The following is a 14,289-nucleotide window of genomic DNA, read 5'->3' as shown; positions in this document are numbered from 1 at the left end:
ACTTAGAAAAATGGACTTCTTCAAAAATGTTTTTACTATCTGTGATGTATAGTTTTATCATGAAGAATTAAAGAACATGTCTCAAAATCTTGTGAACTCAATGCCAAACTGTATAAAACAAGTGATTTTTAAAGTGAATGGTGGCCATCCTGTATATTAAATTTTTTTTAAGGTGTAAAAAAGTTGTAAAGTTTTTTGGATGTCATTAAATCTAAGACATTTTCTTTGTCCTGAGTAATTACCACAGCACTGTAAGGCACTGCAGCCTTGAACAATCTGAACAAAAGAAACACAGGGCAGTCCATATGTAAAGTCAGGTAACTTTAATGGGTTTATTTTCATTGGAATCATATCATTGAGGCTGAAATTTCAGTAGTCCATTGTTTTGGATACAATAATACAGGATCTGGAATTGCACAGACACAGGGATTGGGTGGGATACCTCTACAGCTAACTGTAATACACATGGGAAAGGAAGGAAGGAAGGGTCAGAGTTCCCTACCATGGTGGGACCAAGCAACGCCATACACTCTACGATGGGCTACAGTGAATGCGTTGGCGTATTGACACATTGGTTTTGCTTTTTCAAATTGTCTCTTAGAGACAAATGTAGAATAATCACTATAAAACCCTCTGATGGGTAACAAGAGTAATGAGGTTGCCCCAAGGTTTTCTTGTTCTCCTGACCAACTTGGCTTTTGATGCAATGTCCAGCATGTCACAGAGAGCCTTTATGGGAGAATCTGAGGCACAGAGATGTGCAACTTCCTACCCTGAACATAGCCTGATGGCCCTGGAAAGGCTGAATTATGACAAACTATCGATTCAAGTATTTAAAGTTCAGAGACCAAAAAATAATAATAATCTGTTCTAATTCTTATAAACAAAAAATGTTAACGATCCTTCTTGATTCTGCAGTCTCAACTACTGGGTATCAGAAAAGTGGCCCTTGGAAGATATTGGCATGTTTTGAGATTGCTTCCATTGCCTGAGGATTATGATTTCTGTTCTAATTTCTTCTACAATCGGGCTCCACCTACTCTTGGATATGATCAAATCAGAAAAGATTTTGATTTTCTTTGAATTTACTCTAATTTGGTTGTAACGATAAAGAATTATTGGTCTTGAAGAAAATGATCTTCAATTCCAGATACTGGCACGATGAATCAATTGGGAAAGGCCTTGGGTAATAGACGTCTGGTAATTTAAAAAGCACTTCTGAAGTGCTGGCTATGGGCCAGGCATTGGCATGAAATGACATGTAATAGCACGTGGATAGGGAGACCAAAGAACCTGCTCGGTCCTTGCCCTCAAGGATTTTAAATTCTAATGCAGGGAAGACCTTGGAGGAAGAGTACTCCAACCCCCTCCTTATTTAGATGAGGACAAGCTTCTGAGTGACTGCTGGGATTCCCCCTAACACTCCTCCCTCCAAAGCCAGCAGCCTTCCTGTTACTTTCACGAGGATGCTTCAGTACCCTTGGAGGTGAGCTGGCCACAGGACTGTGACTGGGACAGTGAATGTGTCTATCTACTAGGCAGTTGGCAAGCAAGCTCAGTGATTGTGGATCTGACAGAAGAGGCCTGGGAGGAAGATCGGAAGAGTTTTCAAATGAAAGACAGGCATTATTTAGTTACGTTCCTAGGATGCAAAACTGGAGAGATCAAAGATTGCAGAGGAAGACTTGAGAAGGGCGAGTGATGATCCTGGACTTAACTAGTAAGTGCCAACCATTCTTAAAAGGGTCAGGGGGAGACCCTCTCTGGCTGTGTCACCTTTCCTTAACTCCATGGCCCTATGGGAAGTGATATTCCTTGGACAGCTTGAAAATGCATTCTTACAAATGATTTCCATACTTGACCAGTGACAGGCCCTGTTCCATGGTGCATAAAGATGAGGAAATTCAGTTCAATTAAATAAGCATGTATTAAGTGCCCACTGTGTACTAGTCCTATGCTAAAACTCATTTCTCAGATGTTCATATATTGAAGCTAAAATATCTTCATCGAGAAAAGCATTGGTCTCCTTGGCTAACGGAATGAAGCTTGAGATGCTAAGGGCAAGTCACTCACTTGGGCATATTTCAGGGAATTTTCCTACTACCAGTTAGTTTCCACCTGTATACATTAATATTTTTGTCCAGTCCTGTGACTTCAGCAGTATAGGGAATTCCCAGTGAGTAGGTTTCCTCCCCCTCCCCCCATGCAGATCCATAATTGCTCTGCCTTTTATGGTCTTAGAGAGTTCTCTGAGGGCACCTACAGGTCTAGTGACCTTTACTCTTGACTGTGCATGTCAGGGAAGAGCTTCCTCCCAGGTCTCCCTGACACTACCCCACACCTGCCTCTCACTTTGTATAATCAGAGTAAATGGTGGATCCTTTAATAAGCATTTGTCCTGTGCACAGAGGAAGTCCAGAAAAGGGCCTAAAACATACAATCACAAAACTGTAATAGACTTTCAAGGCCATCTAATTCAACCCTGACATTCTGCCGATAAGGAAACTAAGGCCCAGCAGTGCCTTGCTCAGGGCCACCCAGCCAATAAAAAGCTAGAACTCTGGAATTCAGTCCTATTACACCATGCTTGCAATTTAAAAGAGAAAGAAAGAAAATAGAAGTCTCATACAAATAGCAAGTCTTGTTTATTTCTTTAAAATGTGTCTCGATAATGAAGCTTAATCAGAGGAAACAAGGCAAAGATTTCAAAAGCAGTGGAAAGAACTGGAACCAAAGGACTTGGATATGAACCCATACTCCTGGTACTGACTACTTCTGGGGACACAGGAAAGACCCTTTCTCCCTCTATCACCCTTAAATCTATATTCCTATGATTCATCATTCAAATAAACAAAAGCAGAGAATTTGGCAAATATGCCCAACAACCCATTAAATATTTTCCTTGAAAGCTACTGGAATAGTATTTCTTTGACTCCCTTTGTGACTAGTTTAAAACTAAAAAGTCCAAACCTCTCCTTATAAGTATAGCTATCTGAAACAAGGGAAAGCTTATGTCATAAATTGTATAGGTGAAAATTTTATATAACTCACCAAAGCCCCTTCCTCTTTTCTTTAAAAAGAGGTGATGGGTCCACCATCTGCAGAGATGGGTTGGGGGTGAAGTTTGGAATTTCCATTTTTATTTTGCCATAGAAAAGAAAACAATCTGTGATTCCTATGTTTGGTCAGGATGTGAGACTCAAGGCCCAGCCTGGGACCTGGGCCTACAATGACTCAAACTTTCAGCCTGGATAACTAGGCAAACCCAATGTCAGAGAAGGAACTGGTCATTAGAAGTGGCATTCTTATTGTGTCTATGTTACTGATCAATGAGAAACCCAGGGACATACTGGTGATAAATACCATCCCTGCTTCTCATCTCACTTGCTATGAAAAATGAGTCACACAGAGCTGTTTCCATCCCCCAGTCTTCCCACCTCTTCTCTAGAAGATGTCTGGCAAGAGGAGGAGGGGATGGCTCTGCCTAAGCATTCCTTTTCACAGTACAAGTTGACCCACAGGAGAAAAGAGAGGAGGGGAAAGCAGTGTACTTCAGTAGAATATGCTGTGCTCTGGAAATCCCCTCCTATACCACTAATTAGCCGTGTGACCTTGGGTAAGACACGACCTCTCTGGGTCTGTTTTCTTCATTTCTGAAATTAAGAGGTTGGACTAAATGGCCCTCAAGGTCCTCTCCTGCCCTAAACCTGTAGTTCTACAATGGCTGTCCACTAGGGAGTCTTCCCTGGAGGGGAGGGAAGCCTCTCAGAAGAGTTGCTGCCCAGGTGAGTGAATCACAGTAGAGAGAAGCCAAGAGGGTTCTGCTGTGGTGCCCACCTCACCCCACCCCATCACCTTCTGAGGCTGTGCAATCTGGAAGCACCCAGGCTATGGATGGGCATAGCCAGGGCCACTTAAGTCTCCAATATTCTCCTTTATGACAGTGACTCCATCTATGTAGTGAGAAACTATGTTTAATTTTGTGCTGGTGCCAACAACATTCATCTGAACCATAAAGGAGATTTCCTTTCTGTCTTTTCGGTTGATGATTTCTTCTTTTTGGTCCAACTTTTGCATCAAAACCACCAGAAGGTCAAGTTCATGGAGAAACTTCTTTACAAGAAAGGGGTCAATTTGCCACTTCTCAGAGCAGGATTCATTTCACGTGACCTGAATACATTTTGTAGTTGTGGATAAAGGGATGTTTGTGAAACCGGATGTGATGCTGCATCAGAAATCATTCATAAGTATTAAAAACATGTCATTATGATCATGATTGGGGGCCCAAAGTAGGGGAACAACTAAAAGTGAGTGGAATGGAAAACTGAACTGTTCTGACCATGTTAAAAGAAGACCTGTAAAATCCATATAAATTCATGAGTGATATTTAGTTTCATATGAGACAAATTCCATTTTAGGCATTTGCTTTCCTAAATGAAACTGACTCTCCCAAATGATTTCCTTTTGCAATAGACATGTAAACAAAGAATTAATTCATAAATCTGTCCATTGTTCTTTCTGGATGCTGGTGTTTTGACACATAAACATGCCCCCCTCATACATTCTTAGAAACTCAATGAAAACTATAACCAAGTTAAAAATACCTGAAGACTTGTGTCTGTTTTGCTCTTCAGCTGATGCCTAAATTAAGGAAATCTGGTACATGTCTCTCTGTGGGGGCTTCTTTTGGACCACCCATTTTATCATTTTCGATTACTGGAAAAAGCAGTGATTGTTTGTTCTTATTCTCAAAATTCAATGACTGTGTTCCCCAGACATTTATTAATGCATGCTATGTGCAAGGCACTGTGCTGAGCCCTGGGGGAACAATGATAAAGACTAGATATGGCACCTCCTTTCAAGGGACTCCCATTTACCAAAGGAACAACAAAGAACTTCAAACTAGGCGTTTGTGAAGAGACCAAGAGGAGAGCTGGCTTCCACTTCCAGCACTATACTTTACCATCAGCTTATTTTTATAGGCTGAAATGGCTCAAAAATACTCTATTTCCCCTCCAGACTTGTGTGGCTTAGAACTGGTTTTGTTTTTTAGTGTACACCTATACTCACAGGCATAAATATAAATATATATGGGTGGATGGCTGGATATACACACAGACATACATATACACAGGCATTTGTTAGCCCCTTCAAAGATATTTCATTGTCATGGTATCTGACCCGTTTGGGAGACATCTATCTTTAGAACCCAAAGGGGAACATCTTGGGATTCCTGATTCACAACTCAAAGGGGCCTTAGAACTCATCCAGATTTGTAAAAATCTAAGCAAACATGGGTGTTAGTTATCTGAGGATTAGCTAGATCTTTAAGACACAAACAATATGCATAAGTTCTAGCTCCAACTTTGCATCCCCTACCCTGAAAAAAAAAACATTTGGAGAACATGATTTTCCTCAGCCAGTCTAAGAGCTTGCAATGTTGTCTACCTGACCTCAATTCTCCTATTAACTCTGCTGGAACACCAAGTATATGGCGTGCGGGACAACTATATGTAATATCTTCTTTTTCAAGATTTAAAGAAGCTTTGACTCTTATAAAGAAATAACATGAAGGGTGGCATCAGAGAGAAGTATGAATGGAAAGGCGGGCTGGTCGTGCCAGAGAGAGAGATGACTGATGAACAGCCTCCATGCTCTCCTGGCATAGTGGGGAACAAGGCATGGAGGGGCTCTGATTTGGAGGGCAGGGATGAGAGCCCAGAGCCAATCAGAATTACTTAACCTGGAATCTGTGAAAGTGTTTTTTACTCTTTTGTTAGCTATTTCCATATGACTAGTTTCCTTTGTAACCCTATGTATTTTACTTTAAGCATGTAAAAACATGATTCTGAGAAGGCATCCCTAAGTTTCCCAGATAATCCAAGAGGTCCATGACACAAAACAGGTTGAGCCCCCATTTCTTCTCCTACACCCTTTAAAATCTGCCATGGCTATTTCCTTGGGGTACATCACCACTTAAATTCAACTCTGTGATCTTGTCTTGGAATAAAATAACAGCTGTTCTCTCCCTCCTTCACACAATGCTGTTACAGTAGCATGATTCTGTGGGTGTCACAAAGCCCTAGAAAAAAGGATGCTTCTAACTCTAGGAGTCATTTACATTCAAGGGAAGTGTTAGCATATGATCCTAAAAAAAAAAAAAACCCAAACCATAAGGAGAATCTGCTTTTGAAGGTGATGAGTTCCAATGACGAGTGACCTGCCACACGTCCTTGTCAGAAGGAGGTGCTGGAGAGAATCTGGCATCAGGAAACCAGGCTTGAATCATGCCCCCACACGGCTGCTCCCTCCCACGAGGAATTTCTTGACGAGGTTCTAAATCAGTAATGAGAGTCCCTTAAGGTTGGTTGTGAAGAGACAGATACATGTTCTCCTTTAAATCCTTGACTTGGATTTAGAAAACTGACTGCACGTAGGACGCCGTGGTTGCTGAACATATGGTAAGTCATTGGGGTTTTGGGGGTGGGGATGAGGACTGACTATCTATAGGGAGCCTATAATAAGATCTTGCATATTCAGAAATAGACACTTTCCATTTAAATACACAGTCCTAGGACTTCCCCATTTCACTTATGTTCAAATTATTCATTGATACCTGGATAATCAAGGAAAGCAGGTTCCCAGAGCGGATCACATCCACAGCCATCGCCACACAAAGGAAAGCTCTAGAAATCGAGTGTATCACCCAACAGATTCAGGAGCTTGCTAAAATTACCACCAGCAAAACGAAAATTTTTTACCACCAGCAATTTTTTTTGGAAACAGCCATATCTTTTCCAGAATTGGGAACATTTTATAGTTATTCTATGGTTTTGTCTGTTCTGGTTTTAAGGCAGCAACTTCATGAGGTCGTATCGGACTCAGGGGTCAAGGGAAAACTCTCAAAGACCTGGGCTCAAGTGCCATCTCTGACACAGACTGGCTTTGTCATCTTGGTCAAGCCACCTGACTTCTCCACACTCTATGAAACTCTCAAAAACCATGAATGACAGAAGTGCTGATGTGTACTGGTGGTGGGAGTTCCTTAAGCTGGTGAAATCATAACTCTAAGCACCCCCCTACAGACAGACAAAATATCAAGCATGTGGTCCAGAAAACATTCAAATCCTTTCAAGGATTAAGGATACTGTTACATCCTATGTTTATCTAAGAGGTAACTACCTAACATGGTTATCAACTTCATAATAGATACACAATAACTGAACAGGCAAATTTAGATCTTCCTTTTCTTGGATGAGTCAGGGATAAAACAGCAAATTCACATAGGAAGCGAACATTTTTGCTAAAAGCAACTGTTTAAAAATATGTGTGTACACATATATGATGTGTATATATGTGTGCACATATACATGTAATACACACATATATACATACATATGTGAGTATATATAAATGTATCAGTGACAAGGATGGGAAGGTGAACTTAACTGAAAGCTAAGCTTTTCTGTGATGGTTTTGCTCATTTCATTCATTCTCAATCTATTACATTTTGTCATATTAAGAAACAATTCCTTATGTTGCTTTTGTAAGAAAGTAGAACCCTTTGGACTAGTGCTGAAATGATCAATTATTTAGTGTAAATCCTATCGTTAGAATCAAAACTGAATGCTGAAAAATGAAAATGGCCAAGCGTGGCCATCAAGAATTGGCACAAGTAGGAACCTGGGGAATGCTGCATATAATGTCAGGCTCTTTTGGATGGGCTGGTTGAATTTGCAGCACTGTTTTTCTTCCTCCTTTTTTTATTTTTTGTTATAGAGAGAGCTGTCTTGGGGGAGGGAAAAGGAAATGTAGGTGATAAAAAGACAAAAAAAATTAAGTTTTTGGTTTTTTTAATCCTAATGTTATAACTACAGCTCATGGCCGGTAAGAGACAGTCATGTGTCAATGACCCTGAAGAGGTAGTCAATCAGGACCCCAGACCTGGAGCTTGGTGTTGGAACCAAAGCAATCTAATGAGATGACAGAACCGTACACCAGTCTTGGGAGCAGAGTGGCTTGGTCTGGTGTGATGAGCCAATGGCTGGGGAAGATTAAAGGATGTTCAGTTTAGGGATGAGTCAAAAAGGAAAAACATTTCTGTAACCCTCAAGAATCTACCTTTAATGGTGCATGTGGGTATGGCAGAGAACAAAGCATGCCCTATTAGCAAAGAAGGCAGAATGGAAAAAGAGCTGGACCAAGGAGAGAATGGCCTGGCTTTGAATCCTACTGATGTCTGGCTTTACTGTACTTTGTGCATACTGAAATGAGTTTCTCCTGATAGACTGTCAGCTCCCTGCGGACAGGTACTGCTTCCTTTCTCCCTCTGCATCACCTGGGCCTATCAAAATAGGCACTTAATTAATAAATGAGTAGCTGTGGGTAGGTTCTGTCATCTTTCTGGGCCTCAGTGTATCTGTGAGATGAGGGGGCTGGACAAGAAGAACCTTAAGATTCCTTCTGGCTCTAAATCTATCCTGTTTAATGGATTAAGTGACCTTTAAGGCCTTTTTTTGCTCTCTACATAATCAACGAACTGCTAAATTCTCCAACATGACAGCTAGGGGAGGAACTTTTTCTCCTTTGGACAAATACTGGGGGGTGGGAAATGAGAGGGAAAGAAAAAACTGACCATTCTCTTTCATTTATGGGAAGAGCCCCAGAATGGTCTGCACTACCTCTGAGAAGCCCTCTAATGCAGTCATGGGTTTTATGCTTATTTTGTAGAAAAGGACTGGATTTGCCATTGAGCCCATGGGAGCTGAATGAAGGGAGATACACATATACCAGAATAGTGCCATTTACAGTTCCAATCAATTAAGCGAGACCTGTTTTCAAGGGGCCAGCTTCTCTATGGCTAAAGTAATATCCTAGATAAACAGTTCTTGTACAGAGTGTTCTGGGTAGGTGATCCTCTCCCTGATAAGAACCCTTCCTCCTAGCCATGACTGGCAGAGGGTCTTTGGATCACCACAGAATGTACCTCTGGTACCCATCCACTTACAGGACATGGTAGAAAGTGCTAGAAGACTGAGGTTCAAATATCATCTCTAAAGCTTACTAGCTGAGTGATCTTGGGCCAGTCCCCAATCTCTTTTAACCAGTGTCCCCTCAATGGTTAAGAGGAGGGTGCTAGAGCAGAGGGCCTCAAAAGTCCCACCGGGCTTTAATCCATGACTCCACCCAGATCACTCACTCCAGAAGGTTAATTCTGTTCCTTGGGCATCACCCAGAGAGGTTCTCCTTTTGACAGATGGAGTGGGACACAGGACCAATACTGAGCAGCATCAGAACCCAGATCACACCTTTTAGGAGTGTCAGTTACACAGAGGGGCAGGAGGAAGGCAGGTTTCTTTCCTGATTCTTCTAAAGGCTGGGGAGGGTGGCCATTCTCAGCCTGCCAGGACAGATCAGAAACCATACCTGAATTTGGCACAAATGAGGACCATGGACAAAGTCAGCCTATAGAAAAGCCAGAAGGTTCTTTGAAAAGGCAGTGCTTCCTGCCTTTCACTCTCCCATCCTATTTCATATACCCTGGCAAGGGCTCACTTGGGAGCCTAAGGATCTTGATTCCCACACCTTTCCCCGCAACAGTCATAGCCCTGGGAGCACAGGAAAGGGGGCTCTTGGTTTCAGTTATATTTCTGGGAGAGATTTCTGGGGGAGCAGTAAGGAGCCAGGAGATGCCCTTCATTCTCCCTCCTCCTCTCTGCCTGTCCAAATCTTTTTTTTTTTCCTTCAACGTCCAGCTCAGACTTTACTTCATGCTAAGGGCTCTCCCTTCTAACATCTTTGATAGCGTGTTGTCTAGAAGAGCTCCAGAAATGAGGAACCAGCTGTATTTGGAGACAATGCCCCAAAGTTCAAATCTGGCCCCTGACACCAATAACTTGTATGATGGTGGGCAAACTACTTAGCCTCTACATCTGACTGCCTCTGAGACTGTGACCTCCCCTGGCACCCCATTCCACTTACAGATAGTTCTCACTGTTAGGAAGGGTTTTCCCCTCTAACCAAGCCTAAATTTGCCTCTCTAGGACTTCATCCATTGTCCCTAGTTCCACTTTGTGAGGCTATCATTCATCACTGGCTTCCCTATTTCTGTTCTGGTAGCTGCGCAGAATTAGTTCTTTGTTATTGCCATGGAAACTCAGGGGGATAATATGAGCACCAAGGGACACTGAAGAACAGGAAGAAGGGTGAGCCCTCTCCAAAGGAACAAAGCCTGACACAGAGCTGTGGCCAAGAGATGAAAGCTGCCACCAGAGACTCCTGGCTAGCTGATCAAAATGCCTGCAGGACTAAGGCAACCTGACCACCGATGCCCCTAAAACGTCCCCTACTGAGACCTGATACCCTGGGCCTTGGTGAACATGACTCCACAGACTCTCCCTGCTCTCTCTGTCTCTGCCCGGTCATTCGAAAGGGACCTGCTGAAGCCAAGCTACCTGATACCTGAGTCCCTTCCGTAGCCCACCTGGGGATGTGGTGGCTTTGATGGAATGGGAGGTGGAGAGATTTCCAGGCCACTGCAGGGGGAAGTGACCACAGTGACCCAAGCCCCAGTCAGCAGCCATCTGTTCCACATGATCCTGAGGGCAGAGGAGGAAGAGGAAAGGGATGTTCATCCCCAACCACAATCAAAGAGAACTAACCCAATTTTGGCTTGAGTACAATTTGACTCTGGGCCAAGATGGCTGGGACCTACTCCGACATCAGAAACATGAGCTCAGGATGACCTGATAAACATTTCATATCAATCCTCTAAAGTCACTGAGGTTTATTTTTTTTAAATTTGTCTCTTAAGAAGTAGCTGGAACTAACTTTGAGCTGGGGATCTTGCCAGCCAATGCCTCTTTAGTCTTGGGTATAATGCAAACACAGGGGTTCAGCAGAGGTCCCATTCATTCTTCTCTGACTAGTGAATGCAAAATGAAAGACGTCGAGGGCATCCAATGGTGGAGGGTTTGGCTGCCAGGACAATCTGGTTTCTTGATGATCTACATCAACACACCAATGTGGTTGGTTTGGGGGAAGCTGGACGGTTTTCAGTTGCTGAGAGTAAGGGCCGGCTGGAGCTACGGAAACCTGGCTAGATTTAGACAAAGGCATGGAGGCAGTCAGAAGACGGGCAGGGTTTGCTGAAAGACTTAAAGGGCTGTCATGAGTCAGAGGCTGCCCCTGGACCCTGTGACCTTCCCCATTCCACACCCACAGAGGCTTCTTCCTCCTTCCCCAAAAGTCCCTAGAAAACAAACCAAAAAGAGCAGCTGGTCCTAACCTCACTTAGAACCACCCTCTCAGCTGCCAGGGAGCTGAATAAACTTCCCTGGAGCTGGGACGGTGGCATCATTTCCCAGGACAATCATCTTGCAGCAACAACAGTTGCCTGTGTGTGTGGCTAGGTAGGTCTTCCTACCTGCCCCAGCTGACTGCCCCAAAGCAAGCTTATGGAGTCTAAAACCTGAAGACATTTAAAAGGGGATTAAAAAGAAACCTTAAAACTGAAAACGGCCACCATAGGCCTATATATGCTGCATCTCTTCATAGATATACGTGTATGCTTCTATAGAGATATATTAGAAACCTGGCAAAGGAAGGTGGGAGGAGGGTGGGAGAAGCTGCTGGTCCAGCCTCCAGGGTCCTGCCGGCTGGTGGCCTCCATCCTTACTTCACCAGACACAGGTCGAGGACCATGAGGGAAGGGGGCTGTCCTGGATCTTCTGGGCATAATCTTAAGGAGTCTTGCTACTTTTCTACCACATCAAAGTAAAGCAAATTATTGAAAGTCCTTCAGTCTAGCGGGCGTGGACCCGCAGGACACGACCTCACTGGTCCTCGGTTTTGCTGCTGTTTCTGAATTTCACCACCATGACCGTGATGTTGTCAGGGCAGCCTCTGTAAAAGGACTGCAGCACAATGCTCTTGGCCCCAAAGTGGGGCTCGTCCAAGCGCTCCTTGATGAACCGCACCGCCTCCTCATTGCTGAAGGCGTCCCAGAGGCCGTCCGATGCCAAGATCATGAACTCAGGCTGCAGCTTGTCCAGGTCAAAGGTCAGGATGTCTGGGTCAGGGATGACAACGTTCAGGTTCTTCAGTGGGTAATCACCCAGGGAGCGAGACATGGCCAGGATGCCCTGGACCCTCCAGGAGCCATTGAAGCTGATGAAGCCACCTGAAAAACAATGAGACCATTGACTTGGAAGCTCAGACACTGACACGGCCTGTGACTATGAGCCAGGGGCTAGCTTACACAACAGCTAGTGCTTCTATAGTGCTCTAAGGTTCTGCAAAGTCCTTTACAAATATTACAACATTAGATTCTCACCACAGCCTGAGAAGCAGGTGCTACTGTTATTTTCATTTTACAGATAAGGAAACTGAGACTGATATAGATGAAGTGACTGGTTCAGGCTCACACAGCCATTAAGTGTCTGCGTCTGGATTCAAACTCAGGTCTTCCTGACTCTAGGTTTAGCACCCTGACCTCCGTATGGCTAGGTTGTTTATATGACCTAAATGTTTCCTGGTCCAAAAGTATTTCCTCCACCCAAAGGCTTGGCATTTGAAACTGTATCATTAGATTTTAATTCCTTTTAATTTTAAAGACTTTTCCTCTTAAACGGTCTCCTTTTAAAATAGAAATGCACTTAGGGCATGATGCCTTAGATTAATTAGCTAACACTTTAGCTGCAAGTAGTTAAGAGCCTGAGTGGGAATAAGGAGCTGGGAGCAGCGGCAGGCAGCCCAGCTAGGGAGAGGGGAGGGGAGAAGGTGAGAGTCCAGCCCTGGGCTCTCACAGTGGATTCAAAGCCCTCTAAGGGAAAAAGCCACCACCTCCCAAGGGAAGCCCACCAAGCCTGGCCTCCAGGACACAAGGGGAGCTGCCGAGGTCTGTGGTTCTGTCCAGTTGCTCCCCTTCCCCACCCCACTTTCTTTTATTCTTTGTCATAAAGGGGTGGTTCTCTTAGAAGACATTTGGAAACATAGCTGGTGAAGAAATAAAAGATGCATCTGTGTGTAGAGCAAGACCGTGTACACACACACACTCCCTCTCTCTCCCTTCTTCTTGGGTTGAACAAGTGCGCTGTCGTCTGGAGGGTGTCCCAAAAGTCTTAGGGCAGCGTTGAGCTTATCTGCCCTAAGACTTTTGGGACAACCTTTCCTGGGGCGGAGAGCTCTCTCCATGCTTATGGCAAGAACTCACCCTACCCTAAATCAGAAGCTTCTTAATGTCTGCCTGCACCTGCTCCTGTGATCTGCACCGGGTGAAAGCAGAAGCTTCCTGACAATGGCAGTGTTTTCCTCTGCACATTCCCTTCTCCTGCTGGTAAAATGCTTTAGTTACCCCAAAATGCCTCAGAGCTTCGGCCGGTCAGAACAGGGGGAGCCTTCTTGATTTTGCTAGGTTTATTTTTCCGTATATAACAAGCTGTAGAGAAACATCAAACTGAGGTCTACAGAAGCCTATGAACAACCTCCCTTTCAAGTTTCCCTAAAAAAATATTGTGAAATCCTCTCTTTCTAGATGCTGGGAAATGCCTTCTGGAGAGGCGGGGTATGGGGAAGCCCAGTCTTCATCAGGGAGGTAAATGAAAGGCGGTGCCCTGCTCTGAATCACTGCCTCCCCTCCTTTCTGGAGAGGGGGGTCTGGGGCCTGCACTTCTCCTGAGACAAAAGCCCGAGACCTGGATGTGAAGGAAGCAGCCTCCATGACACCCAGGGAATGGGATAATGACTGGGCTGCTCAAATCTGGAATGTTAACCGAGAACAGTACTGTAAATGGGTATAGTTTTTTTTTTTTTCTCCTTAGGATTTCCATAAATGTTAACTGAAATCTCTGGGGAGCAGAGTCATGTTGGAAGCCATAGGAGATGATACCAGTCTGGACATCTCTCCCACCAAGTTGGAAATATCTTGGGTACAGAGAATGGTGCACTGGTGAATGTTTAACAACCAGCCCCCAATATCACACAACTAATTTCTAAAAGTTTGATCTGTATCATTAACATTTTCTCTATCACTTTCTCAAATCTAATCAATAAAATAATAAATCAAGCCCTGATTTGTGGCTTTTGTCAGTTTCTAGGGTGTAAATACTCCCACTGAAAATTTAACAATCAGCTTTTCAAGCTGGTACAAGCTAGCTCCAGTCCACCTCTGGATAAAGATGAGTATTGTGCTAAGTAACATTATTTGGGGGCAGATCTGAGCCTAATCACAGAGCACATTATTAATACAAAAATGTTTTTTTTCTTAGTTTGTGATCAGAATCTTTCTTT

At 43.7% G+C, this 14,289-nt stretch overlaps 1 protein-coding gene across 6 annotated transcripts in view; it reads right to left on the bottom strand.

The window, feature by feature from the left end:
• Positions 1–308: 308 nt before the first annotated feature.
• Positions 309–14,289, bottom strand: part of PPM1L (protein phosphatase, Mg2+/Mn2+ dependent 1L) — a 310,982-nt gene continuing 297,001 nt past the window's right edge. For all 6 annotated transcript variants that reach the window (XM_069083498.1, XM_069083499.1, XM_069083501.1 and 3 more), the window contains one exon: positions 309–12,181. In XM_069083498.1, the coding sequence (XP_068939599.1) occupies positions 11,835–12,181 (347 nt within the window). In that variant the 3' untranslated portion in view covers positions 309–11,834. The remainder of the gene's footprint in view (positions 12,182–14,289) is intronic.

This window comes from Petaurus breviceps, unplaced genomic scaffold (assembly GCF_028583685.1).
Source record: "Petaurus breviceps papuanus isolate PSGF00001 unplaced genomic scaffold, PetGlider_PUasm1.0 173, whole genome shotgun sequence".
Classification (NCBI taxonomy): domain Eukaryota; kingdom Metazoa; phylum Chordata; class Mammalia; order Diprotodontia; family Petauridae; genus Petaurus; species Petaurus breviceps.
The sequence above is the reverse complement of the archived record's forward strand: the minus strand, read 5'-3'. Positions and strand labels throughout refer to the sequence as shown.